At 36.4% G+C, this 26467-nt stretch overlaps 2 protein-coding genes and 1 pseudogene across 4 annotated transcripts; 1 reads left to right on the forward strand and 2 right to left on the reverse strand.

Annotated features, from left to right (window-relative positions):
* Positions 1–379: 379 nt before the first annotated feature.
* LOC120277039 (G-type lectin S-receptor-like serine/threonine-protein kinase At4g27290) lies at positions 380–8698 on the reverse strand. Of its 3 annotated transcripts, XM_039283782.1 has the most exons (9): positions 8496–8698; positions 7653–7721; positions 2888–4220; positions 2095–2229; positions 1833–1954; positions 1543–1753; positions 1175–1412; positions 943–1090; positions 380–822 (listed from the first exon to the last, which is right to left on the reverse strand). In XM_039283782.1, exons 3-9 carry the CDS (start codon positions 4164–4166, stop codon positions 517–519), a joined length of 2439 nt encoding a protein of 812 aa, XP_039139716.1. In that variant the 5' UTR covers positions 4167–4220; positions 7653–7721; positions 8496–8698; the 3' UTR covers positions 380–516. The 3 variants fall into 3 exon arrangements, with proteins under 3 accessions (XP_039139716.1, XP_039139717.1, XP_039139718.1); XM_039283783.1 differs by lacking the exon at positions 7653–7721; XM_039283784.1 differs by lacking the exons at positions 2095–2229; positions 7653–7721; positions 8496–8698.
* A 403-nt stretch (positions 8699–9101) lies between these two features.
* On the forward strand, positions 9102–9650 carry LOC120277798 (annotated as a pseudogene).
* Positions 9651–20077: 10427 nt separating this feature from the next.
* LOC120277040 (receptor-like serine/threonine-protein kinase SD1-8) lies at positions 20078–23942 on the reverse strand. The gene is made up of 7 exons (XM_039283785.1): positions 22699–23942; positions 21646–21780; positions 21369–21490; positions 21082–21292; positions 20750–20987; positions 20516–20663; positions 20078–20396 (listed from the first exon to the last, which is right to left on the reverse strand). The coding sequence occupies exons 1-7, from the start codon at positions 23894–23896 to the stop codon at positions 20091–20093; spliced, it is 2358 nt and encodes a 785-aa protein (XP_039139719.1). The 5' UTR covers positions 23897–23942; the 3' UTR covers positions 20078–20090.
* Positions 23943–26467: the final 2525 nt, after the last annotated feature.

The following is a 26467-nucleotide window of genomic DNA, read 5'->3' on the forward strand; positions in this document are numbered from 1 at the left end:
TCATAATATGCAAATATGGCTAAGAAAAACAAATGAAAACATAGAGATTTTTTACCTGATCATAATCTATTATATCATTGTAAAAAATCCGACATGCTTAAAAAACTACAACTAAAAACATTGTTATTATTTATACCCAATAGCTTATATAATTCTGTCGATCACTATTGTTATTTATATATTTATCCCTCTTTGCATCATTTAAAGCATCAAGTATAAATATGAAATTACGTATCTTACAAAGATGAGAAAATATAAAGATGAAAATATGTAATATTTTTTAATTTGCTTTTATTTATAGGGTATGCACATAAACAAAAAGAACTATGTTGTCGGGATATATTAACAAATATGCATGTTATAAAAGTATACAAATGTATATTAGCGATCACTCGTTTTCATGACAAATGAGAAAGAAATCTCCAAGAGTACAAGATATTATGCGGTTAATATTGTATACACAATTAAATTAATACAATAAAAATGGGTATTTAGATTTTTTTTTTTTTAATGATGCTATCTACCTGTTTGCTCTGTGAGTGTGATATCATTAAAAGTATGCAACTCATTCTGATTTAAAGCTGCATCATGTTTAGGGGAAAAAATAGCTTTAAACCCTGGTTCTTTAGGCTCTAGTAATGGGGCATCATCGTTGCCTAGCATGATAACTACTGATGACATGATTGGTCTATCTTCCGGCTTTTCTTGAACACACAAGAGACCTATATTTATACATCTCATAACTTGAGTCATTGAAAATGAGTTGCCGATTAATGGATCCAAAAAATCCAAACCCTTCCCGTCATTCCATAATCTCCAAGCCTGCAATGATTGCTTAATTATTAGTTGCAATGATAATTTTTTTTCTTGGAAATAGTGGCTAAAATTTAATATATTAAAATAAATAGTCTAACATATATATACATATATTGCACTACTTACTTTCCCAAGAAGGTAAAGGTGTGGACTTGAGAGGAAAACCCTATTTCTTTGGCCACTTATGATTTCCAAGATTAATACCCCAAAGCTAAACACATCTGACTTCATTGAAAAAACTCCATCCAATGCATACTCCGGGGCCATATATCCACTGCATTGTTACCATTTATAATCATTGTTATACATAAATTTTGTTTAATATAAGATAATATAGAAATTGTGAAAGTGGACTCACTATGTTCCAACTACTTTTCTTGTCTTGATCATTGTTTCACGATCTCCAAAATTTCTGGCTAAACCAAAGTCTGAGATTTTAGGATTCATTTCAATGTCTAGAAGGATGTTACTTGCTTTGAGATCCCTATGTATGATTCTTAATCTTGAGTCTTGATGAAGATATAAAAGACCTCGAGCAATGCCTTCAATGATGTGGAAGCGTGTCTGCCAGTCCAAATGATCTCCTTTTTCTTTGTCTAATTATGTGCAAACAAAAAAAATCAAGAGATTTAGACCTATGACAATTATAATGAAGAATATGTATATTTTAGGAGAAGCAAATTAAAACTAGCAAAATAATTTAAAAACACACACACACGTACTAACCAAATAGAAATGGATCCAAGCTTCCATTGGGCATATACTCATAGACAAGAATCTTTTCATCTCCTTTAATGCAGTATCCTAAAAGTCGCACAAGGTTACGGTGTTGAAGCTTTGCAATAAAAGTAACTTCATTTTCAAACTCATCAATGCCTTGTGTTGAATTCCTTGAGAGTCTCTTAACCGCTATTTCACGTCCCTCGGCCAACTTCCCCTGTAGGCAGTTAATGTTTTAATCACAAGTTGTTATGTAATAAATCATTTAATCCGATCTATACATATACATGGATTACCTTATAGACAAGGCCAAAACCACCTTTTCCTAGAATGTTTGTCTTAGCAAAGTTGTGCGTAGCCTCCATTAGAGTACTCCATTGAAGTTGTGCTAGTTCAAATTCACCATTTCCTCTAACATCTATCTCGAATTGATTATATGAAACAAAACCTTAATATTATTAGGATAGTTTAGGGAAGAGATGAATATATATATGTATATATATATATATATCTTACTATAGTGGCATTTGATTTATAGGAGAATAGAAATTAGTTTACCTTTGTGTATCATCTTCTTCTTTCCCCATGAACAGAAGTATATTAATGGAATTATCAATGCCACCATTGAGAAAACTATGATCAAGACCACTGATTTGGATTGACTTTTCTTACTAGACTTGTTTGAGATTGAGGCTGTTGAATCAACAAAATATAATCAAATGCACTACTATTTTTCAGATGAGAGATTATTAATTGTTCATGATTGAGAACAATGATATCAACAAGAAAAAATTTATGTTTTCCAAGATGTGCTTTAGGAAAAAAATTACTCAAGAGTTATGTCATAAAGCCCAAGTTAATTCTGAAACAACATAATGTTTTTCAAAGAAAAATTCGTGTCACTAACCCTTGAGTTCCCTGTAATTATCTAATGATTATTATATAAATGACTCATTTATTTTTACAATAAAATTAAATTCAGTAATAATTTTTGCGGAAATTAATAAGACATCCAAACACGTATGCAACATGTTCACATGTCAACAATTCTCTCTCATCACAACCAAACATCGCATTCTAAATTGTCCAATTTCACGTGTTAAATTCGTCGTATAGCTCCAATTAGTGGATGGCTGACGTGGTGTATTTTTATGGAAAGAAATGGTCAAAAACGCCGGCCAGATCTAATCCACATATATATATAATAATGACATTAGTGAGCTAACTTAATCAATCTAGTAATCAAAATTTTCATTTGCATACTGTCGGATGATCACTGTGATATTCTAAATCAAGTAAAACAGTGAACTAACACAATATTAACAGTTAGTTGGTCAGTGAGCTTAATTACCTAGATCAGCAGCGGCAAGCCGGACAAAGACATCCTGTGTAGGATTAGGGGACATCCTCAGGTCTATGATCTCCGTCACCCAAATAACGCACCCGAGTCCTGCACCACTGATGTTGGCTGTGGCATAGGCTGTGCACGAGCAATTCTTCAAACACCTATCTCTGCATTCATTCTGGCTGATGTTTGTGTATAGGATGGTGCTTAAGGTTTCTGGAAGCGCTGCAATGGTGACAGCCATGAACCCATCGGACCTGTTCTTGCAGTCCAGCGCTGTGAGGCGATCACAACCGGATGAGGTATCCATGAGAGGCCACTCCTGCGGTGACTTCGGCTTGAACCCTTGCAAACACCTGCATATGGGCCAGACATCAAGGTTGCACACGCCGTAAGGCCCGCATTTTGAGTACTCGTGACAATCGTTAATGGGGTAGTCCAAGAAGTGATTCCACCTGCCAGTCCTCTCAATCCATACAAAATCCTTTACCTTGCCAGACTGGTCCACTAGAGCCCGACGCACAAAGTTTGTGCCAGTTGTGTTATACATGTAGTAAACCTCGTCCTTGTTGTGAACAAAATCAAAACGGAGGCCGTAGTTGCTAGGCTGTTCTCCTGCATTGCTGAACTGGATACCAATCCATGGCCCAGATCGCCACTTTTTAGTTGAACCAGACCAAAAATTGGCCTGAGGAATCCCTTCGAGGTCAATGGATAGGGCATAGCTCCCTGGAGATGGATCCTCGTAGCTCCGCCAGGCAGTGACATTGCGGTTAAGACCAGTTCTCAAATCCCATCCAAGCTTCATGCCGGAGAGAAGCGTGTCGGTCGGGTAGTCAAAGCTCTGCCAAGCGAACTCACTGCTGTTTGCTTCTCTGATAACAAAGTTGCCATCATCTAAAAGCTGTGCCACCGGATTCGTAAGGGCAACCATGGGCATGGGCAGGAAGATCATGGAGTTGATGGTAAGGCTTCCGTTGCCATTCAGTTCCAAGCTTCCATTGGTGCCTGATAATGGACTTCGACGGTTGGCAACCCATACTATTGTTTTCTGCCCTGCTGGTTGTAGCTTGTTGTACCATATCCCGACGTATCGGTTCTTTGATCGGCCAGGACTGAAGAAGCCTAAGGCAAAGATTTCTTTGCCTGAGATTAAGGCTTGGTCATCACGAAGAGGTTGATTAGGGTTCAAAGTGTCGGTTGCGATGGAATAATGGAAGATAACTAAGAGGAAGACAAGCTGCGTGACTAACTGTGTCATTGCCATCATGGTGGAACTTATCATACTACTCTTCAACTCGAGGAACAATTAAATGGATTGGTGTTGGTGTTGGTGTTACTGAAAGGAAAGATGAGAGAGAGAGAGAACCAATCAACGTTAACATGATTTTTTTCTGAGAAAAAGCAAAATAAAGAAGCTGATGGGCAAAAGTAGTGCATTAGTTTAAACAGATTTTTCTGCCGACTTCCTTCTCTCGCTTTTTCTCTTCTATATATATATATATATATATAATTTATATAACTTAAATAAATAAATATAAAAATAATAGTGAATAGCTTTTGCTTCATTTTATATTTGAATTTTCGTGTCCCCACAAAACGTTTATTTACACTGGAATATAAACTTTTATCATATTTTATTAAATTATACTTGAGATAGAAATCATCAATTAGTTCTTTTAATTATTGTGAAACCATGTTTGGTGATAAGATTGGATGGTAGGCCTTTGACATTTGATCTTGCTAGGATCCTATTAGGTAGAGGTGGCTAACAGTTAGTGCTGGACCAGGCATGATGTTACAATATTGTGTCCAGGGTATAGACCCCCGGCCGTATTAGACCAGGGTTTTGCAGACCGCGGGTTGTTCCAACACATGGCTATGTCAGGCCTGCAAGGCCCCACATGCCCACGGGTTATTATATTTTGTTTTTATTTTATTGTTTGTTTTCAACTTTTTTTCCCCATGAAGCCTTCACTTTTATGTCTCTAAAATTTTCTCATTTTTTCTAATAATTTTTTAGCAGTTTTTGGAGGGTTTTTTTTATATATTTTTGGATTTAAAATAAAAAAAATATAAATATAATATTTCTGGGGTCGGACCACGTGTTAGCCTATCTTAGTGGTAGATGGGCCACGCTTGTCCAGCATGAGTTCAAGATGGTCAGCGCATGCACATCACCTGGCTTGTGGTGGGCACGGGTGTGCCATGCCGAACCATCCCACTTGACACCATTACTCTTAGGATCTCAAGTTTACATGATTGGGGAACTTCCTTAGTCTGTTGATCCATATATATGGAACGAGTAGCTGTATTTTCTCTTCCATAGCATTTTTCACATCTTTGATATATGTAAAATTGAGCATATGCTCATCGCTCAAATAAATGCAGTACTACATTCTCGGAATGCCAAATTTGAAGAGACCCTATTAATGATAAAAAAGGGACTTAATTTTATTGAACTGAGTTGTTGCTCCTGAAGCATTCAACAATCAGCAGAACGACCGCAGCCCTTGGATTCATCCATTAAATAGTTGCCGGGTCTACCTTGTTTGTTTTTTGGGTTTTGTTGTTGTTCTCGACTATTTTGTTTTTGTTAGTTCTTCGTCTATTTTGTTTTTGTTAGTTCTTCGTCCTCACATTTGTTGTAACCAGTTTCCATTCAACTCTAGTGTGCTGCTAGCTCTCTTGCCATAGTTTTTGTTATTTTTCTTCTGTCCAGTAGTACATCTTTTCTAATGAATTTTATAGTTTATCAACATTAAAAAAAAAAAAAACGGATCTCATAGATAGAAAATAATACCATTCTATCTCTAGTTTGCAATGAATGTGGTTTATTCTTTTTTTTTTTTCTTTTCTGAATAATAATAATAATGCCATCCAAGGAAGCTTGGTTTGATGATGTATAAAAGTTAAATCAACTTTATTAATGTCAAATAGACGATTTGGTGGAGGCCAAAGATTTACTTGGCTAATATCTGCAGTAAATAATTAAAAAAAAAAGGTTCACATTGAATTTTAGCATAATGTTGTAAAAATTTTTATTCTTCCATAAAGCTTGTTGAATGAATATACAAACAAAATCTAATGCAATCCTCTAGTGTTTCAAGACATTTTCAACAATTTTACAACTACTCAGATTGAAAAGTAGAAGTCAGAAGATGTTAAAGAGACAAGTGCAAACCTTGAAGGTGATCTTCCTAGCAGAAGTGCCCTCAATGTAAATGCATCTCAATGATGAAATTGCTCTTTGGTTTTCACTTCTAGTTATCTTATTCATCTTATTATTGTTAACACTACCAGTGAGTATATATGACACTACTCTCTTAATTTTCTTAAAATTGCGGTCTTTTCTTCATGTTTTGGAGAACCAAATGAAGCCTTAGTCATGGTTTAATCTAAATCTTCAGTGTCTTCTAAAGGGAACAAATCATTTGGAAGGCCTAGCTCTTCTAATAGTTCGATATTAGTGCAGAGTGTATTATAGATCTCAGAGCCTTAGCCATGCTTATCAATAACTTGATTCTAGACTTTGTTCTAATTTAACCACTTGATGAATATTGATAGATTCAATTCTTATTATTAAAGCCTCTAGGTTAATTGCCTGCAATTGCAAACAAACATTGTTTACTTTCACCTTAATGGAAGAAACCCCAATAATGCTAAATCTTCCTACTTAGTTCAATATAAGAGTGTTTAAAACGATTAGCACCATTTTAAATTTTAAAATCGGAAGCTTTCCATTTACTTACCTTGGAATCCTCATTGCCACGAGAAGAATTCTAATGGCCAAATTTATGCCATTGGTCTCCAAAACATCTTAAACTATGGGCACTTGGAGACATCCAATATATCAATTGCTGATACTGATACCATTGTATATCTCATTCTAGATTTAATTTTAGATTACATTTCCAAATTAGTTAAGAACCTTCTTTAGGCCGCTAAGAGTGGCAATAACAGTGGCATTCATTTGATTGGTAGGCATGTTAATGCACTTGTTAAATTGAAGTTGTTATCTAAATTAAGGGAAGTACGCTATTGTAATATGCACTCCGAATATAACAATTAACAAGATTACACGTATCCAAACTTACTATGACAATTGTTTTATCTTAGTGATACCTGATTCTGAATATTGGAGTCAATTTATTTTACCTCCGTAGACAAAGTTGGAAATATCAAAATCTATTTATTTTACCTCGGTGGCTCAAGTCAGAAGTCGTTATTGTTTCACTCACGCCCTAGCACGAAACCATTCTCTCAATTCAAAGGATTTATGTCAACATGGTCAATGTTGAACCCATTGACTGGGTTGGAGACAAAAAATGTTTATAACAAAATAAATTTGGCCCACATTTCAGAATATCCATATTTTCAAAGAATTAGATGCCAATACTTACCAATGAAAATATAGCTACATTAACAAACTAAAATAGATTAATATAATAAGATTTATAATATCAAAATCTTCCAAAATTCTCATTTGAGCAAAGATAGTATAACTTAGCATAAAGTCAAAGATTGCATGATCCAACATTTCTATGGAAACTGGGCCAATTGTTTCAAAATAAAAAGAATGGATAAATAAATAAATAACTGACCATAAATTATGATAATTCTGTGTTTATAGCACTCCAACCGGCAATAATCTAGATGTCATCTTTTGACCTTCGAACCATATAAAAGGGTAACTAGCACTTAACCCGTCTTTAAGTTAAAGAATACTAATTATATAATACAAATAAAGGAATTAATACCAGGTACATACCACATCTGATGGGCTGAAACTCCACACTAACACAACCAACTTAGACGCCAACAAGAATTATCTACCAAACTAAGAATGAACACAATCCAAGTAATGATAATCAGTAAAAAGCATCATGTGTTGAAATGTGAGGCTTCCAACAATTTACAACTCTAGTTTTGAAGGTACAGCAAGAGAGTTAACTCAAATTACTAAACACGATCGCCAATAAGTGAGGGATAAATTAAAACAAGGGAATTTAAGAACAATTTACTCAAGACATCCTAATTTCTAACTGAAGATGGCCATGAAAAGTTCAACCTACAAAGTTACAATAAGGGTAATTTCATACAAATGCACAATTAAGCAAAACAATACTTAGAATCTAATCATAGGAAGCAATAACAAAATATAACCAACAAAAAATCATTAGTTTTGCATGAAACCAATTTATAAGAAAGGATTCAAACAACGAAACCTTGTAATACACCTACTACTCCAAGGCTTTAGAGCCACCACAACAAAAAGCAACAATCACTAAGTATAAGCACACATGCTAAGCTAATTGAACCACACATCCAACCACAAAATTATTTAGCCAAGCAATAGATGGGAAAAAACAAACAAATTTCAAGGGTGTTGGCATATCAACAAACAATCTGTGGGCATAACCAAAAACTAAGCAATTTGACAACTTGACAAATAAAGCACATGGTATCAATACAAACCAACATCTGTAACTAGTAAAGCAAAGAGGAACTAAAAAACTGGGCTAATAACAAGCTAGCATCAACATCACAATACCCACAAGCTTGGCAACCTAAACCGCAGGAACAAGAAGAATCAACCAAACATAAGACTTACATGGCTAAATGTAGCAATATCAGCCGAAACAACAAGCCTTGATGCCAGAATCCTTTTTGATGCCCCAAAGTTCTGATGAGCCGGTGTGGTGTGGCATGGTGGAGAGGTGAAGCATTGCTTTAGGTGGGAGAAGGTGAAAGGTAGAGGAGAAAGTAGCAAAATTGCTCACGGGTATATTAATGAAGAATAAAAAAAAAAAAATGGTGTGCTGGTGGGGTCCACAACCTTGGCACTTCTCCATGAGGTTGGCATTGTGCAAAGCCTGGGAGCTGCAGCTGAAAATTGAGTCAGTAAACTAGTAAAGGTTAACTGATATCATACTATCACTTATTTCCTGAGAAAACAATGAAGTAACTAGTAAATCAGTATGTGACACAACATTGATAGATTAAAAACAGAGAGACTTGCCAAGCAACTCTGCCCGTTTTGACAATGTCCAAAAAGCTGCAATTCCATTTGATACTAAAAAAATCAATGCACTTGTTCTAAAGCCTGTACCTCCATTAAGACTTTCCATTGATTCCATACAGCATCTTATTGCAGAGGAGTAACAGGTCAAAGTCTTTTGTGTGCCTCTTCTCATCAGTAGCCTTATGTATCTATAAATAGCACACTCAATATTTTCATTCCATCAGTACCGCAAGCATCCATTCTCCAAAACCTTTGTCATTTGCTTGCTTCTATCAGCTCTCAGGAATCACTTCATATTAAAACTCACACAATGGCAGCACAGATGATCCAGAGCTACCGCAGCGGCGCTGGGATATACAATGGAGATGCTCTCTGCAAGAAGAAATCCATTCAACTGCTGGAAGAGATTGGCCTTCCAAATGGTTTGTTTCCATTGGATGACATAGAAGAGTTTGGATACAACCGTGAGGCAGGGTTTGTCTGGTTGATTCAGAAGAAGAAGAAGAAGAAGAAGAACCATACATTCAAAAAAAATCAAAAGGGCAGTGTCATATGCTCCTGAGGTGACTGCCTTTGTTGAGAATAGGAAGATGAAGAAGATGACTGGAGTGAAGACCAAAGAACTTATGCTTTGGCTCTCTGTAGTTGAGATGTACATTGAGGATCCTTCTTTGAAGAAGATCACCTTCAAGTGGTCTTTCAGATAGCTTTCCCGTGTCTGCATTCGAGCTTGACATGTATTGAGTCTATAAACCGAAGAGTTCGAGTGCAATCAAAGTTTGCATCTCAAAATTAATGGTCATAGATGAATATTATAAGCTACATTTTCTTCAAGACCAGGATGTACGTACATTTGGGTGCATTATTTACATTATATATGCATGGTAGACTTCATGGAAGTAAATTTGACAGACAATAATGAAGACATCAGTTTCTAATTGGTATTGAGCATTGTAAGTAAACTGCAAAGCTTATCACAAATAATGCTGAATGCAATGTAAGTGGAAAATATGCACAAATAAGAAGGTCCATAGCAAGGCAGAGAGTTGTGGCATTGATGCAGTCTGAAATTGCAATCAATCTTCAGCAAGTTTGATTATACTGGAAAAGAAGGCAGCAGAGCATTATATCATGGTCCAGAAATCCAAATTGCAGTATAACAACCTTTACTTCTTGATGAAGATAAGACACTGTTGGATCAATGAACAGAACATACTGACAGTAACAAACATCAAGATGTAGACAAGGGGAAGAAAATAAAGAAATGACAAAACAAAAAAAGAAATATGTACTCTGCAGATTAGAATCACGATTAGTTTATCATCAAAATCATCATTGTCTGAGAAAAAAACAACCCTTTATTTGGACCTTAAACACAGGCACAAGCAACCAATGCTTAACCATGATGTCCTGTTAAATTTCAGACAAGCATCAACAGATATATTTGGTACCAACATCACAATGTGAATAGACTGCGATCTTCTTCAGTGAAATATTTTGTATGGCATTCAAATCAGTAAGATTTGTTTATAAACATGAAGTTCTTAAGTGAAAGCCTGAGAAAAATTGGCTGGCAAGGCAGGTCTACAAATATACAAACAAGCATGCAGAGAACAGAGCAAATTTAACAAGATCTATTATTAAAGCAAATTTTTTTTTTTTTGATAAAAAGTGGATAAACCACTGGTTTATTAAAAGTAGAGAAAACAGTACAAGATAAGGAAACTCTCACCAGAAGTGAGGAAGAACAGAAAATATAAAATAAAAAACTAGAACAAAGAGGATGATAATAATCTAATCAGGTGAAAGGCACCGTCTGACGACTCAGGCCTGACTAGAAGATCGGGAGGGTCAACCATTCCTGTGGAGTAATGTGGTCTGTCTCGCCAGTAGAATTTGAGGTCCTTGGGTTGAAGAAGTCAAGAGAACGCTTGATTTTCTGGGAAGCTTCATTAAGGGTTTGCTGGTGCCTGTCAGCTGCAATTGGAAACCAGGAGAGATCGTATTAGCAGTTTTAAAAATGATATGTAACTGAGGCAACGCAGTCAGTTGAAAAATACGGGAATTCCTTTCGAGCCAAATATTCCACAATATTGCGCGGGAGATAAGGTCCCAGAGGGTTCAAAGATGAGGAGTGAGGGAAGGAATCCAGGATGTCCACAAAAGGGGAATGGTCTGTGGGAGAGTAGTAGAGTCTAGGGAATGAGCAAAAAATGCCCAGATACGCTTTGAGAAAGCACAGTCGATGAATAGATGTTGAAGGTTCTCAGAGGCATTATGACAAAGGACACAAGTGTCAGAGGAGTAGTGGGAAATACAACCCTTTTTGAAAAGGTTGGATAAGGTAAGGATTTTGTCCTCTCCAGTAAGCCAGCAGAAAAGAGTGATTTTGCTAGGGTTGCGAGTTTCCAGAATTGGGAGTACAGTGGGCTGCGGGTTCCACCATCATTGAGGAATTTATAGAAAGATTTGACTGTGAAGATGCCACTTTTTACCAGTGTCCAAGAATAAGTGTCACACTGTGCGCGAGAGCAATCGGGATTAATATCTATGAGTGGAGTTAATAAGTCTGGCGTAGCTGAATGGAAGATTTGCTCAGTACGAAAAAGATTCTGGGAAAACTGCCTAACGGTGATCCAAGGTTCCTTACAGTCATTGAAGAGGTCAGGCCATCGGTCCTTAAGTAGGATTCCATTGTACCAGCGGTCAAACCAAAGGGATGTGTTGGAGCCACTTTTGATAAGATTCGAGATACAAGATCGAAAGGGAGAGAGAGTGGAGGTCACACCGGCCCAAAAGAAGGATTTGTTCCTGGGAGGGATGTGAAAAAAGATTCCGTTTGTGTCTCTAAGAAAGTAATTAGCGTGGATGATTTTGGCCCAACCACTAGTTGGTTTGCAAGATAATTTCCACCACCATTTACCAAGTAAAGCAATGTTGAAGGAGTGAAGGTTAATAATGCCCCAACCGCCCATGATCCGTGGTCTGGTGATTCTGTTCCAGGCAATTAATCTGATTCCTTTGGGTCCCAGATCAGGGCCTCTCCAGATAAAGTCTCTTCGGATTTTATCAATTTCTTTGATCACCCAGCTGGGGAGCTTGAAAACCGACATCCAGTATACGGGCGTGGAGGATAGGACAGAGTTAATAAGAGTTAAACGGCCCCTAAGAGATAAATACTTTGTTTTCCAAGTAGTGAGCCTAGAGCGGACCATGCCGATGAGATTAGCTCAGTCGAGTCATCTCGGTCTACGACCAGAAAGAGGGACTCCTAAATAGGTAATAGGAAGGCTGCTGCGGGAACAGTTGAGGATTCTAGCAGATGAATGGTGAGGTTGGAAACCATAGTTGGAAGAGTAAAGGCAGCTTTTAGAGTAATTAATGGTTAATCCAGAGGATCCCTCATTGTCACGCCCCGAACCCGGCTCGCTGGACCCGGTGCGCAGACAAACGGTCGCAGATCCACAAGGCGTGAACCAAGTAGACCTGCAAGGCCTCAGAACCTGATTTAGGACAAACAAAACTATAACAAGCCAACTGGGTTACAGGATTACAGACTCTACAAAGTACACAATCCAAAGATACAAGAAGTCCAGAAATACAAAATACAGGAACATAGTGATAGACAATGACAAGGACTACAATTTTACAATAGGACAAGCTACATTTACAGGCAGTCTTTCAAGATCCACCACGGTCTACCACTCTTGATCTGAAAAGGATTTAAAACAAATCTATGAGCTCACTAGCCCAGTAAGTAATCCAGAAATTGATTTAAAACAACAGGATTCATAAATCTTGATTCAAATATTAAGAATAACTCAAAGTTTAAACATAGTTTAAACTAATACAAAATAGATAATTCAACAGAGGTATAGTTCTCAAGTAATACCGCTATTTAAGAATAATGTAATCAAAAGAATACTAGATTCAAAGTTTTAAATCAAAATTATAGAAAATTTTCTAAATATGAGCATAAGTTTCCAAATCATAGTTAGACTAAGTCAGAAATTACAAAAGTAACTTTTCAAGTATACCGGAATTTCAGAAAAGCACAAGTCTCCGAAATCACAATTTAACAAAATACAGAGTATAATATTCTAATAAAAGAATATTTCCAAGTAAGTCGTTCACCAAAATTTTGAAAACCAGGAAAGCGAATATGAAATTTGTACAAAAATCAATAGCACCAAATAGTATTATCAAAACCAAAGGATAAAGCATAGATAACAAAATCGAGAGTATGTCTCCAAATTCACTGTAAGTGCCAAAGGTCATTTGTTTATCCTCGGTGACAGACCTGAGCCCAAAATAACAGAAATCATTTATTTACCCTCGGTGACCCGAGACTGAATACCAGGTGGCCGTTGATTATTTCACCGAACGGACACGGTGCGAAACTGCAGTCTCATTTTCCCAAAATTACTTGTCGACAAAATCAGGGTTTAACCCCCCACTGACAGGGTTGCATATCGCTCATTTGGAGACCAAAACATTCAGATACAAAATATTTACAGAGTACAAGTTCAGAAATTTCTAAAATTCCTCAAGTTCATATATATTCAAAAATACTAATAAATATCAAAATCTCACTTTAAGGGAAATAAATCGATAACCATAAATGAAATATAAAAATTTAAGTACATAAAATATTTAAAATTATTCAAAACACCAACTTCTTCAAAACTAAATTAAATGATTAAATAAATAAATAAATAATGGAATTAACTAAGTCAATCCAAATGATAGCCGAATCATTAACCCATGCCTACAAACAAAACGAATTTTATAAATGTTGAAGTAATCATCTGACTGTAATCGCACACTTAGTATAAATAATAAATTAACAACCAAGTTAAAATGAATAGCAATCCTTTAATTAGCATTACACCAATGTAGATTTATCAAGTCAACAACTAAACAAAAATAATTAATTAAAGAAAATGCCTCAAAATACATATTCCAATTAAATAATATCAATATTAACAAAAATAATAGATATTCAAAATAAAATAACAAAATACTAGATAATTATTTTACCGAATAAAATAATTTCTCAAATATTGAAAATACAGAGTTATCGGTGGATTACTTACCTGGTATTTTCCTAATTACAAAATGAGATCCAAGACCACTCCCTAAAATGATCCTAAAATCCAATGATTTGCCAACGTTAAAACAAAATCATTCTAATTACAAGTTTAAACACCAACCAAGTATTACTTTTACATTCTCTAGAGAGAGAAACCAAAATAAATAAATAAATAAATAAATAAACTAAATAAAATAAGTGTCTTGCATGTATTCCAGCAGGAACACACACAAGAAATAAATACATCTCAAAGGCTTAACCAATTAACATGATTAAAATTAAAGTGATCCAATGCTTAACCTCCAATCATTTGACATTTGCCTTGAACTAATATTTTAACTTGAGAGAACATCTCCACCATCCAGTTCTAAACACATTCCACTACAAAACTTCCCTCATTCTCTTACAATGCCTTGACTAATAAATATAAAAAAAAAAAAACAAAAACACAAACCATTAACACAAAAACATTTCTGCAGATTCACAACCAAGCTCTAGTCTTTAGACATATTAACACAATAATGCTATCAACTTTACAAAACCACTCCACCAACAACAAAAGTTGTAGAACCCAAACTAAGAGAGAAAAAAAAAAACATATCTATTTATACAACCAATACATATATAAAATACATGTATATATATATATATATATATATATATGTATACATGGAAACATACACAATATGCATGGCTTTTAGCATGCTTGGTCTACCCTCAAATAAGGTCCAAGAATCTCCACCATGCTTGGGTGAGAAAGAAACAAGCAACTTAACACTCATTAAACTAATGCCAAGGCCAAACCTTTCTCAAAACAAGGATGGTTAAGCACAAGCCCTTGAGCTAACACTAAGCTTCAAGGATTTCAACAACAATTATGAGCTATGAACTAAGAGAACAACAAGCATGAACAACTCCGAATTTAGCCATCAACATGCCAAGATTTCTAAATAAAAAAAAAAGAGCTAACATGCTATTCAACAAAACATGGCAAGCTAATCAAAGGATAGAGAAAATGTCATGGTTTTAATTACCAAAAACAACACTACTAAAAGAATTTAACCAAGAATGGCTAGGGGCTTATTATGATGGCCGAAAAAGAGAGTGTTGAAAAGGTAGCCCAGCTGAAAACTAAGCTTCAAAAACCTTCCAACTAGCAACCTCCCTTACAAGACAAAGGAATGAAGAAGAAGCACAAGAGAAGAGGAAAACAATAAAGTTAAAAGGCTGAAATATCAAAGGCATAGATGTGATGGGAACCCATGAATTCCTCCAGGAATTCCTCATCACCACTTGATTTGAGAGCAACCTGACAAAAGGGAAGAGAATAGAGGGGGAAAACAATGCTTTGATTATTCTAATCAAGCTTTGGGCGGGGTCCACACTCATAAATGTACAATATTAGTTTGATAATTTGAAGGTCTTTGTGTCCTCCAGTAGAGAAAATTAGGAGGTCATCTGCATATTGGAAGTGACAAATGCTGTCAAAAGAGTTCAGTGGCACACCGATCAAGACTTTAGAATTTAGAGCATGATGGAACATGGCACTCAAAGCATCAGTGGCTAGGGCGAAGAGCAGAGGAGAGAGAGGATCCCCTTGCCTCAGGCCTTTTTTTGCAGCAAATGTATCCCTGAGTAGTTCCATTGATGATGAACCGTGCCTTTGCAGAGAAAAAAATGGATTTAACCCAGGAAAGCCATTTAGGTCCGAAACCTCTAGCAGCAAGGATATCAATCAGGAAGTTCCAGTCTAGAGAGTCAAAAGCTTTTGCGAAGTCCACTTTAAAAATGTGGCCAAGACATTTTCTTTTTTGAAGGTTGAAGATTACTTCTTGAGCACCAACAATATTTTCTGCGATACATCTGCCCTTGATAAATCCAGATTGTGAGTCATCTGCCAGCGAGCTGATAACAGTACTAAGACGATTGGCAAGAATCTTAGAGATAATTTTACAGGTAGAGTTGATAAGACTGATGGGCCGGAAATCCCCTACCTTGATAGGCGTATTGTTTTTGGCAATGAGGGCAATATGAATCCAGTTGATACGCTCAAGGTTGATGGTACCCTCATAAAAATCCTCACAAAGTTTTACAATTGAGGGTTGAAGGATGGTCCAGTGTTTTTGTAAAAAGAAAATAACGAAGCCGTCTGGACTAGGAGATTTGTCGGGGTGAAGGCCGAATACAGCAAGTTTAATTTCTTCAGGAGAGAAAGTCAATTCGAGTTGGGAGAGATCAATTCTTTCCTTATAGTCAAAGAGGAAGTTCCAGTCAAAGAGGAATCTGTCAGGCATAGCAGAGCCGAAAACAGAGCGGTAGTGAGAAGTAAAAATTCTGCCAATTTGATCGTTTCCAGATATCCAATGGCCATCATGGAGAATATGAGAGATATGATTTTTATTTCTTCTTCCATTAGCGACTTGGTGGAAGAACTTGGTGTTTGAGTCCCCGTCTTTAAGCCAGGTGATTCTGGAACGTTGTTTCCAGTAAATTTCTTCATGGTTTAAGATGTTATAAAGTTCAGAACGGATATGAGAGAGACAGTTGGACTCATCCTCAGAAAGTGGCCTAGATTCACCAATGATGTCAATGGAATGAAGTTCAGCCAGGAGGTTGCATTTAAGAGTCTTGGTAGCACAAAAAGTGTTTTTTGACCAAGTACGGAGTTTGGCTTTTAGGTGAGTAAGTTTTTTGGATAAAATAAACGCTCAACAGCCAACATGATTAAGTTCAGACCACCAATCTTGAATGAGGTTGGTAATCAGAGGATTTGTATACCAGAACTTCTCGAATTTGAAAAGCCGGGGATGCTTGATGTGATTACCAAAATCAAGGCAGATAGGAGAGTGATCTGATCCAAATCTAGGAAGGTCGAATTGAGTGGTTCTTGGGAAAAAAGGAGGTCCAGTCGTATGAGTAAAGAAATTTGTCGAGGCAGACCCAGGTGGGATTGGCTTGTCCGTTGGACCAGGTGAATTTTCTTCCATTTATGGGGGGATTAATAAGTTCAAGGTCGTGTAGGAGGTTCTGGGATAAAGCGATATCACGAGGATTAGAAGTACCGGTGTTTTTGTCATCTAAGGAAAAGATCATGTTAAAATCACCACATATAATCCAGTGAGTTGTGTTAAGATCTCTTAAAGTTCTAAGTTCATTCCAGAAGTTGGGTCTTAAAGATCTGGAGTTTGGCCCATAGACACTAGTGCAAGTCCAGGTGGAATTATCAGAGCAGCTTGTGAATCTGATGGAGATGGAGAAGGATCCCTTATGAAATGAGATACCAGTGAGAATCGTGCTATCCCAGGCGATAATGATTCCTCCAGCAGTTCCTATAGCTGGAAGGAAATCGAAGGAGTCAAATTTGTGACCTCCGATAGTTCTCCAAAAGGAACCGTGAATGTTTTGAAGTTTGGATTCTTGTAGGAAAATAATGTCTGCTTTGGAATTTAAAATTACTTCTTTAACTAAATGGAATTTAGAGGGTCTGCCAAGACCCCTGACGTTCCAACATAAAATAATCATTAAAAAACAGAGAATGTCTAGATGGGTCTCGGTGGGGACCTAAGTGTTGCAGGATTAAAGGAGTTCCTAGAGGCTTCAAGCGATCTAATTCTTTCAATGCATTTATTTTTATGATTAGGAGATCCTAGGAATTTAATGCCACAAGAATTACTATAATTAATAATTTGAGCATCGGTCCAGGAAGAAAAGACTGAATTTATAGTGGAGGGCGTACCTTCTTGTGGATCTTCAGGGATTTTTTTCTTGGAAGATCGGGGAGGGAGAGGTACAAACCCTGCTTCTTCGTTCCATCGTCTAGAGGGTTTTTTGGGTATTTCACTTCTTCTGGGTTGTATAGCCTCAGTTCAGAGTTGATCTGGTATGTCTTCCAAGGTCCCGAAAATAACTGGATCAGGGTCAATTTGAAGAGGAGCAAGGTCATCCTGATCGATGCAGTTTTCATCAGATAGGAGATTGACGTCATCCATGTCATGATCAAGGATATTCTCGTCTTCTCCCCAGTTAAGGAGTTCTTCATCAGAAGGGGTCTCCACTGGAGTGTTCTGCGGTGTAGGATCATGATCATAGAATTTTCCAGTATTGACACTTGGCACCAGGGACCATCCACCGAAGATGAATATCCATTTATAACCATCAGGTATAGTTAGAACTGGGGGGAGACCTTGCAGGTGAGGGGGGATGATTTCCTGCGGAAGGTGAACAAGGGATGAGTCCAGTCCATGATCAGAACTAGGATGAGAAGAGTGTAAATCATTAAGCAAAGATAACTTAGATGATGAGGAATTAATTAAGTTTGAATGATTCGAATCTTGATGAATTAAAACAGCATCGGGTGAGAGATTCAGAGAGAGCTTATCACGAGGCAAAGCTACCTCTAATGGTGGAGTAATATTGTGATCAAGGGTAAGCGAATCTCGAGGCATCTCATCAGATGGGTTGGATTTTTTATTAGCATGCTGATCACGATGAGATGGTCTCTCAGAGATTGAATCATCTCGAGATTTCTCAGTGGGAATAGTTGGATGTTCACGTGGTTTGCTGGGATCCCGGGAGGGTTGATCACGATGCACAAGGGACGCGGACAAAGATCCAAAGCAAATGTTGGAGTGCTTATCGCGAGGCAGATGGACGGACGTTGAAGGTTTCTCCATCACGTCCTCACTGCATGGCGACAGTGCACTCTGTCCCTCGGCGCGCTCATGAGGGACAAACGGAATCTCAGGTGTTCCGGCGAGCTCCCGGTCGCCGGAATGAAAGGAAGATTTCTCTTGAAGTCCGCTAGCATTGATCCCTGTCGAGAGGCTAAGGCTGGAGCAATGCTCAACGGCCTTGCCGGAGGAGTTATCGACGGGGGAAAGATCAATAGGGGCTTTGCCCTTTTCAGTTTTGGGAACATAAGAGATAGGGTTGGAGGATGGAGCTGGGTGACGCTGAGCCGGAGGGTGATTCGTCACATAATCAGAAATCAAGAGATAAAAAATGGCAATTTTTTGTATTAAATTTAATTAGTTTCATCAGCTTTTTATAATAAAAGTATATCTACCCAAAGAGCCATACACTTGAATTCCTTAGCATTTGGGTTACTTGAGTTATAGAATAATTTTTTTTAAACTTTGCCTCTAACTCCCCTACCAGAGGATCCTGGTTCCACCACTAGTTGTAGTGGTCCCTCAATGGTGGAAATGGTCGCATTTAAACACTAAAAATCACTGGATGATGGGTATGATTTTATGTTATATGAGTTGTGCATGCAATGTGTTTGAAATAATGTCGGAGTGAATGTGCCCTTATTTTTCTGATTGTTTTTCTACTTGAATTGTGAAATAGAGTGTCTCTGTGAGAGAGGATTCCACCACCATGACTACGAGAGTCTTTGGATGTCCAAGCATCAGAGATTTCAGATCTAGAAATCACAAAGCTCCAAGTTAGAAAATGAGCAAAGAAAGACATGCTGTTTGCTTCCTTTTAACAAAAAGGTTCGAGTGACAAATGCATGACAGGCAATAGAAAACCCAAGCATGGGTAAAGTAAAAAGCCTGAGGGTCCATAGAATCCAACGCCCTCATAATATGCAAATATGGATAAAAAATACAAATGAAGATATAGAAGATTTTCACATGATCATAATCTATTATATCAATGTAAAAAAATCAAATATGCTTAAAAAACTACAAACAAAAACATTGTTATTATTTCTCAGTGTTATTATTTATACAAAAATAGCTTACTCAATCATCATTATTATTTATACATTTCTCCCACTCTGCATCATTTAAAACTGCAACTAAAAATATGAAACTACAACAAAAAAAAAAAAAAGATGAAAATGTGCAATATTTTTTAATTCACTTTTATTTATAGGGGTATGTATATAAACAAATAGAACTATGTTGTCGGAATATATAGACAAATATGCCTGTCATAAATGTATACAGATGTATCTTAGCGATTACTTATTTTCATATGGCAAATGAAAGAAATCTCCAAAAGTACAAGACATCATAATGTTAATATTGTATACACAATTAAATTAATACAATAAAATTGGGTATTTGGATTTTTTAATGATGCTATCTACCTATTTGCTCTGTGAGTGTGATATCATTAAAAGTATGCAAGTCATTCTGATTTGAAACTGCGTCATACTTAGTGGAAAAAATAGCTTTAAACCCCGGTTCTTTAGGCTCTAGTAATGGGGCATCATCGTTGCTTAACATGACAACTACTGATGCCATGGATGGTCTATCCTCCGATTTTTCTTGAACACACAAGAGACCTATATTTATACATCTCATAACTTGACTCACTGAAAATGAGTTGCTGATGAATGGATCTAATAAATCCAAAACCTTCCCTTCATTCCATAATCTCCAAGCCTGGAATGATTGCTTAATTATTAGTCACACTAATAATCCTTTTTTTTCTGGTAAACAGTGGCTAAAATTTAATATATTAAAATAAATAGTTCAATATATACATATATTGTACTACTTACTTTCCCAAGGAGGTAAAGGTGTGGATTTGAGAGTAAAATCCTATTTCTTTGGCCACTTATGATTTCCAAGATTAACATCCCAAAGCTAAACACATCTGACTTCATTGAGAAAACTCCATCCAATGTATACTCCGGGGCCATATATCCACTGCATTGTTGTCATTTATAATCATTGATATATAAAATTTTTGATTAATATAAGAAAAAATATAGAAATTGTGAAAGTGGACTTACTATGTTCCAACTACTTTTCTTGTCTTGATCATTGTTTCACAATCTTCAAAATTTCTGGCTAAACCAAAGTCTGAGATTTTGGGATTCATTTCAATGTCTAGAAGGATGTTACTTGCTTTGAGATCCCTGTGTATAATTCTTAATCTCGAGTCTTGATGAAGATATAAAAGACCTCGAGCAATACCCTCAATGATGTGGAAGCGTGTTTGCCAGTCCAAATGATCTCCCTTTTCTTTGCCTAATTAATTGCAAACAAAAAATCAGGGGATGCAATCCTTTGGCTACTGTAATGAAGAATATGGATATTTAAAGAGAAGCAAATTAAAACTAACCAAATAGAAATGTATCCAAGCTTCCATTGGGCATATACTCGTAGACAAGAATCTTTTCATCTCCTTTAATGCAGTATCCTAAAAGTCGCACAAGGTTTCGGTGTTGAAGCTTTGCAATAAAAGTAACCTCGTTTTCAAACTCATCAATGCCTTGAGTTGAATTCCTTGAGAGTCTCTTAACTGCAATTTCATGTCCCTCAGCCAGCTTCCCCTGTAGGTAGTTAATGTTTTTATCACAATTTCTTATATAATAAATCATTTAATCTGATCATATATACGTGGATTACCTTATAGACAAGGCCAAAACCACCTTTTCTGAGAATGTTTGTCGTAGTAAAGTTGTGTGTAGCCGCCATTAGAGTACTCCATTGAAGTTGTGCTAGTTCAAATTCACCATTTCCCCTGATGTCTTTCTCAAATTGATTATGTGAAACAAAAGCTTAATGTAAGGATAGCTACAGGAAGAGATGAATATATATATATATATATATATATATATATATATATATATTACAATAATGGCATGTGATTTAGTTTTTAGGAGAATATAATTAGTTTACATACCTTTGTGTATCATCTTCTTCTTTCCCCATAAATAGAAGTATATTATTGGAATTATCAATGCCACCATTGAGAAAACTATGATCAAAACCACCGATTTGGTTTCACTTTTCTTACTAGACTTGTTTGAGATTGAGGCTGTTGAATCATTAAAACATAATCAAATACACTGTTGTTTTTTAGATGAGAAATTATTGTTTGCGATGGATAACAATGATATCAACAAGAAAAAATTGATGGTTTCCAAGATGTGCTTAAGGAATTAAATTTTTGAAGTTACAAACCAAAGAATGTATCAAATTGCTATATTTTTTATTTTTTGAATAAATTTATAGTTTACCCACTTTATTAAGAGAGAAAAAATATATACATCACTTGAAAAAATTAGTCAAGAGTTATGTCATAAAGCCCAATTAAGTTTTGGAAAAAGACGTAATGTTTATCAAATAAAAATTTGAGTCGCTAACCATTGATTTCAATGTAATTATTTAATGATAATATGATTCATTTATTTTTTATTTTTTTATGTTTTGAATAAAGTCGATGAACCACTGATTCATTGAGGAAAAAGAAAATGCAGAAGTACAATTATCTCTTATCACCACTGATTTATTTTAATAATAAAATTAAATTCAGTAATAATTATTGCGGAAATAAGTAGGACTTCCAAATACTTATTCAACCTATTCACACCTCAATTATCTCTCATCACAACCTAATATCCACAAACAATAAACTTGACCTAAGTTTGCTTTAATTTAGTTAGGTCGATATCAAAACACGCATTCTAAATTCTCCAAATTCACCCGTCAGATTCATCTTATCGTTCCAATTAGTGACTGATGTGATGTATTTTTATGGAAAGAAATGGTCAAAAACGCCGGCCAGATCTAATCCACAAATATATAATAATGACATTAGCGAGCTAACTTAATTAATCTAGTAACCAAATATTTTCATTTGCATACTGTCGGATGATCCTTGTGATATTGTAAATCAAGTATAACGGTGAACTAACACAATATTAACAGTTAGTTGGTCAGGGAGCTTAATTACCTAGATCAGCTGCGGCAAGCCGGACAAAGACATCCTGTGTAGTATGAGTAGACATTCTCAGGTCTATGAGCTCCGTCACCCAAATAACGCACCCGAGTCCTGCACTACTGATGTTGGCTGTGGCATAGGCTGTGCACGAGCACTTCTTCAAACACCTACCTCTGCATTCATCCTGGCTGATATTTGCGTATACAATGGCGTTTGATGTTTCTGGCAGTGCCGCGAGGGTGACAATCATGAACCCATCGGACCTGTTCTTGCAGTCTAGCGTTGTGAGGCGATCACAGCCGGATGAGGCACCCATGAGAGGCCACTCCTGCGGCGACTTTGGCTTGAACCCTTGCAAGCACCTGCATATTGGCCAGACATCGATGTCGCAAACCCCGTAAGGCCCGCACCTTGAGTACTCCTGGCACTCGTTCATGGGGTAGTTCAAGAAGATATTCCACATGCCAGTGCTCTCAATCCACACAAAATTTTTCATCATGCCGGACTGGTCCACTAGCTTCCGATACACAATCTGTGTGCCCGTTGTGTTATACATGTAGTAAACCTCATCCTTGTTGTTAACAAAACAAAAACGAAGGCCATAGGTGCGCGGCTGTTCTGCTAGGTTGCTGAACTTGATACCAGTCCATGGCCCAGAGCGCCACTTTTTAGTTGAACCAGACCAAAAATTGGTCTGAGGAATCCCTTCGAGGTCGATGGATATGACATAGCTCCCTGGAGATGGATCGTCTTTGCTCCTCCAAGAGGTCAGATTGCGGTTAATACCAGTTCTCAAGTCCCATCCAAGCTTCATGCCGGAGAGAAGTGTGTCAGTCGGGTAGTCAAAGCTCTGCCAAGCGAACTCACTGCTGTTTGCTTCTCTGATAACGAAGTTGCCATCATCTAAAAGCTGTGCCACCGGATTGGTAAGGGCCACCATGGGCATGGGCAGGAAGATCATGGAGTTGATGGTCAGAGTGCCATTAATCAGTTCCAAGCTTCCGTTGGTGCCTGATAATGGACTACTGCGGTTGGCAACCCATACTACTGTTTTTGTTTGGCCTCCTGGAAGCTTGTTGTACCAAATCCCGACGTATCTATGCTTTGATTCGCCAGGGCTGAAGAAGCCTAAGGCAAAGGTTTCTTTGGCTGAGACTAAAGTTTGGCCATCGCGGAGGGGCTGATTAGGGTTCAAAGTGTCAGTTGCCATAGAATAATGGAAGATAACTAAGAGGAAGACAAGCTGAGTAACTAACTGTGCCATCACTTTGGAAATAATCATACTACTATTCTAACTTTGTAACAAATGGTATTATAAGGAAAAAAGAATAGAGAGAGAGAAAATCAACATTGACCTTGACTATTGACGGAGAAAAGCAGTACTTGTGCATTACTTTGAACAGATTTTTCTACCGTGCAACTTAGTTCTCTTTTGTAAATACAAATATATATATATATATATAACATCACAATGCGACTAATCGTACACAACAATCTTCTTCAATGAAATATTTTGTATGGCATTCAAATCAGTAATTAAGATTTTCTTATGAGCATGAAGTTCTTAAGTGAAAGCCTGAGAAAAATTGGCTGGCATGGCATGTCTACAAATATACAAACAAACAGAGAGAGAACATGACAAATTTAAGTTACATAATAAACATCAAAGAGAAAAAATGGGATTTTTTTTTTACTTTAATTAGTTTTCATTAGCTTTTGATAATAAAAGTGTACATATCTACCCAAAGAGCCATACACTTGAATTCCTTAGCTTTTGGTTTACTTGAGTTATTAGCTTCTTGGTCTGGCTACTTTGCTTGTACTGACAATGTCCAAAGGAGACTACAATTTTTCATTAAATTAATATATAATAAATACTTGCACCTATTCTAAAGCCTGCTTTGGTTGACCTTGTCCATCCATGGATTCCACTCCATCTTCTTGAAGATGACATAGTCTTTCATGTTCCTCTTCTCATATCTAACCATAAGAAAAGAAGTTCCTTATTTTCTCCAAATTATTATCTTGTCACCTGAATCACCGATCAATACTCAAATAATTAAACAAGGGTTAGGGTCAAGCGCCAATTATCCACCAAATCTATTTCCACACAATATTGGTGTCCAAGGATATTATAGAACACAACTTTCTGAAAGTAGAGCACCGGAGGCAACCTTTATTAAATTCAAAGAACATGGACCAAGTTGGTATAAATGCACAAGAACAATCTAAGACTCATTCAAAACGCCTCAACAAAAACCTAATCACTAAATTACAAGTTAAACATCCTCCAAAAAGTGATTGAATTCAAGCCAATAATGATCAAAATTTGAAGCCTCTCAAAGCCCAAATGATACCTAGCAATCTAGCAAAGTTCAGGAATAAATACACATTAACCTCAATGGGCTTTCTCATGATAAAAGTAACAACTAAAACTTGCCAAATCTCATGATTCAAGTTTCTAATAAACTTAGACTAAAAAAGATATAATGTATCCAACTTTCACAATGTTCCTTGTTTTCCTCAATTTATAACATCAGCATGACATTCACCAAATTTTTGCACATTTAAATTTCACCCTGGTTTTACAAAATCACGAATATCATCCGACATATACATCCAATTACAGAGATATTTTACAGGCACGTAGCTAAGATCATAACAAACGTTCTTTGTATTCTGCACTTTGGCCAATTCAACTTCGAAAATCATAAAAAATACAATTCTTTCCTCATGTCCTGCACAATAATAACATCCGACAAGGGTCTACTTAAGCGAACATATCTCATCGGTTGCAAATCCAATAACTTCAAAATTTTGCAGGTGATTAGTTATGAAAAAGTGCTATAATTTTCTAGTTGTAACCTTCTCCAAATAATATTTGCCAACGCTCTGAATTTGGGAAACAATTTCAGCCAGTACGAAAGTCAAAATCTGGAAATTCACATCCTGTACAATTCTATATATAAACAACCACAAGTTCAATTCTAATCATTCTCCAAATCATCACATAAGCAATTTCAAGATTCCTCTATTATTTTCTTATATAGATATATCAAACAAATCAAGGCTTTCCTACAAGTCAAGCTATCAAACAGAGACTCGTGCTCTAGTATGCAACTTCCAAAACAAAGATTCAAAGTGAAGTGCCATCTAGGCGGATACAGCAACCTCCTCAACCCACTTATCTTGGGGTTTTCTCACTCTTTCTCGAATTTAACGGATCTATCTAGTACACTAAGGCCAATAAATTTCTCGTCTAAATATATCTCTGATACCACTAAATTTGTCATGCCCCACCCAGCTCAGTGGACCTTGGATGCCAACAAACGGCCATACATCTATAAGGCCGAAACCAAGTAGACATACAAGGCCTCAAAACCTGATCCAAAACAAAATAAAGAATCAGACTAAGTGTTTGAAAAAAAACAACTAATTCAATTAAAACTTAGGACCACAAAAAAAAATTACTTATTACAAGCTAATTATTCGGCGAATTGCCCAACGATCCTTGTTAAACTATCCACCACTCAACTCTACTCCTAATCTGAAAAAAATCAACAACATTTATGAGCTTGACAGCCCAGTAAGCACCCACTATAAATATAGGGATCATTTACAAAAAAAAAATCATAATTTATCAAAATAAAAAAATCAAAAATCAAATTTATTTCAAATAAACACAAATGCCAAAAATGAGTATATAGGTTCCCCAAACAACTATTATTAAAACAAAATAACAAAATTCATATATTTACCCTCGGTGACCCGAGCCAGAATT

Source organism: Dioscorea cayenensis, chromosome 15, assembly GCF_009730915.1.
Source record: "Dioscorea cayenensis subsp. rotundata cultivar TDr96_F1 chromosome 15, TDr96_F1_v2_PseudoChromosome.rev07_lg8_w22 25.fasta, whole genome shotgun sequence".
Lineage (NCBI taxonomy): Eukaryota > Viridiplantae > Streptophyta > Magnoliopsida > Dioscoreales > Dioscoreaceae > Dioscorea > Dioscorea cayenensis.